Source organism: Antrostomus carolinensis, unplaced genomic scaffold, assembly GCF_000700745.2.
Source record: "Antrostomus carolinensis isolate BGI_N321 unplaced genomic scaffold, ASM70074v2 scaffold196, whole genome shotgun sequence".
NCBI lineage: Eukaryota > Metazoa > Chordata > Aves > Caprimulgiformes > Caprimulgidae > Antrostomus > Antrostomus carolinensis.
The window spans coordinates 10,324-13,253 of record NW_010322244.1 but is presented as its reverse complement, the minus strand read 5'-3'; the positions used below and the strand labels follow the sequence as shown (position 1 = coordinate 13,253).

Sequence of the window (2,930 nt, the reverse complement as noted above, 5' to 3'; positions counted from 1 at the left end):
CTCAACCTCGAGAAATACTGGCAAGTCAGGAAAGTGACTTTAATCCAATACTTGTTATCCTCTTCCACAGGTTTTAAATCACTCTCTTTGCTCCCTACTTTGAGCAAATACACCCTTATTGTTTTCCTAGTCCTGCTATGACCTTCTGGGAATGTTTCATCATGTAAAGCAACCTGCAGTTCTCTACTTTATAAATCTAATTCATTCCAAGTGTTAACACTAGCTAATTCTCTGCTTTAGAAAGGAAATAATGTTTGTTTTTTTGAATAGTCTGCTGGGAAGAGGAATATTTGCATTTAAAATATTTCTTTCCATTTCATAAATTGTCTTGAGTTTTCTTCCCAGTGGGCAACAGAAGACTGTTTATATAAGTGAAGAGGGAAGCTTACTTTCCCATTACTTCCACAAAAGTACGATTAACAGCGATAACTATGCTAATTATTGCACTAACTGCGCTTGGAATGCACCTTACTGGCTGGAGAGGTAATGCATTTGGGTAATAATTAACTCCTTTTTTCCTCAATTACCTTTTATTAGGAGACCAGAAGGTGTCAAAGTAAAACAGCTGCATATCTTCCAAGAAAAGCCCATGTTTTCCAAAGGAATTCAAGCGGAGGTACTTTATTAAGAGAACTAGGCAGGACAAACATTAACATGGCAAGCTCAGCTGTTCAGTTGCTTGGCTTCTCTCTAAGCCTACTCGGCCTAATTGGGACATTAATTGCTACTATTCTGCCACACTGGTGGCGAACAGCACATGTAGGCACCAATATTATAACAGCTGTGGCCTATATGAAAGGGCTTTGGATGGAGTGCGTCTGGCACAGCACCGGCATCTACCAGTGCCAAGTCCACCGATCCCAGCTGGCGCTGCCCCGTGACCTCCAAGCTGCCCGTGCCATGATGGTAATTTCCTGCGTCCTTTCCGCACTGGCATGCGTGATTGCTGTCGTCGGTATGAAGTGCACGCAGTGTGCCAAGGGGACTTCTGCCAAAGCCACCATCGCTGTCTCTGGGGGGATCATTTTCATCCTGGCTGGTCTCGTTTGCCTGGTACCAGTTTCTTGGACCACTAGTGATGTTGTTACAGACTTCTACAACCCCGTGCTTCCCAGCGGGATGAAGTATGAGATAGGTCAAGCTCTTTACCTTGGCTTCGTCTCCGCATCTTTGACGATCCTCGGTGGTGCTCTGCTGTGTACATCAAGCCAGTGTCGTGGGAATGAGACACCTTACCAGACACAGACCAGCAGGGTAAGAAGGACTGCTCCCTCCTGTAGACCACCAACTGTCTACAAGGGAAACCATGCTTCTTCCCTGACATCTGCTTCCCATAGCGGCTACAGATTAAATGACTATGTGTGAGTTCCCTAAGATTTGCCTGCGGGACACAGCTGCTTTATAATTTCTATGCATGGCATAAAACAAAGCTAAGATGACTTCTAATTCATAAGGGTTACGATACAAAGTTTACCATTGTTCCTTTCTTCCTTTCCTTTCTTTCTGGAGAAAGAAAGAATGAGAACACAAACTGCTTGCTGCAAAACCTGGAAAAGAAATACAAAGGAGGCTGCGATATTCCAGAGACGGCACGTACCTGCCTATTTTCAATCAGAGTTTTGCAGGCAGGCACTTAAAGGACAGTTTTCCTAAAAGTAATGGCTTGGTTTGTATTTTATGCCCAGCAATGAGCACTAAAGTGGAACTGACCACAACTTGTTATTTGAACAGTGTTCTGACAAAAGACGTCATTTTGCCTAAAACAAACTTCATGGTGAGAGACAGTGATTTTCAGCAGCGTTTGTATGCTAAGTTTCTCGTTTCCATAACGCATGAATGTTTCATCATGACAAAGGTATTAGTTTTGCTTTGACTTAACTTTTTGTTTGTTTGTTTTTATAGTCCCTTGAAATATGATTTTCAATAGCATTATAGCAGAAGTATTTGACAATATGTTATAGCCAATACTTTAAATTATACTACAATGTTTTGACCTTATCAAAATAAAATTTTAGCACATTTTTGAAACAAGATGATGCATCATACTGGAAACAAACCATCTCAGTAGATTAGAGTTAAGTTTTTAGAAATGTCAGTAATAGAATAAAACTATGGATTTTATGTTTTTATTAAACAAATTAAAAAGAAAAAATTAACAGAATTTGTCACAGAATGGGCATTTAGCTCTTTAGCAGATTTAGCATTCTGTTCAACCTACGTATTACATAGATCAGAAAAACAACTTCTAGAATCCTGTCCCCAAATACCATATAATGAAGTGCACTCATTTCTTAGGCTCAGTGGTGGTTTTTGGTTTTTTTTTTGCCTGGGGTCCTGACTGAAGGTACATTAGGGTTAGTAAGAATATTTCCATCTACTCCATGTGGCATTTTGGGAACTTCCAATCTGCCAGGCTTTGGTGCACAAGGCAGCCTCTGTGCCAGCAGAGGTTACACTCATGGACCATAATCATTGCCTGTCAGAAGGAGGATAAAACCAAGACGCTTACTTCTAAAATCCCCGCAAAATGCAAACATTCCACACTGTGTTCAAACAATTAAAAAACAAACTAATGACCAAAGAATGCCAACCCTCTCCATTTCTTGTTACAGTGAAGTCCAGTGCAAATATACTATGGTATAAAAACCATCACAAAATATAAAAACATTAGATTCCTATAGACCCCAGAAAGCTATAGGTCTCTCCAGAGCAATTACATTATCACCTGGTAGCACCTCCAGAGCTGGGATCCTTTCAATATTTCCCCTGGTTTCCCCCTGAACCTTCCTTTCCTGGGCTAATCACCTAGCCATTTTTTTTTTTGTATTGATTTGAACTGTGTCAGAGTGTTTTTCAGCATTGATACAAGTTACCATCATCACTGTTTTTAAAAATCTAAATGGCATTTCTAAGCAAATTGTTGAGACCAA

At 40.3% G+C, this 2,930-nt stretch overlaps 1 protein-coding gene across 1 annotated transcript; it reads left to right on the top strand.

Moving 5' to 3' along the window:
- The first annotated feature begins 654 nt into the window (after positions 1–654).
- CLDN14 (claudin 14) lies at positions 655–1,365 on the top strand. The gene has a single exon (XM_010170157.1). It carries the CDS (start codon positions 655–657, stop codon positions 1,363–1,365), a length of 711 nt encoding a protein of 236 aa, XP_010168459.1.
- Positions 1,366–2,930: the final 1,565 nt, after the last annotated feature.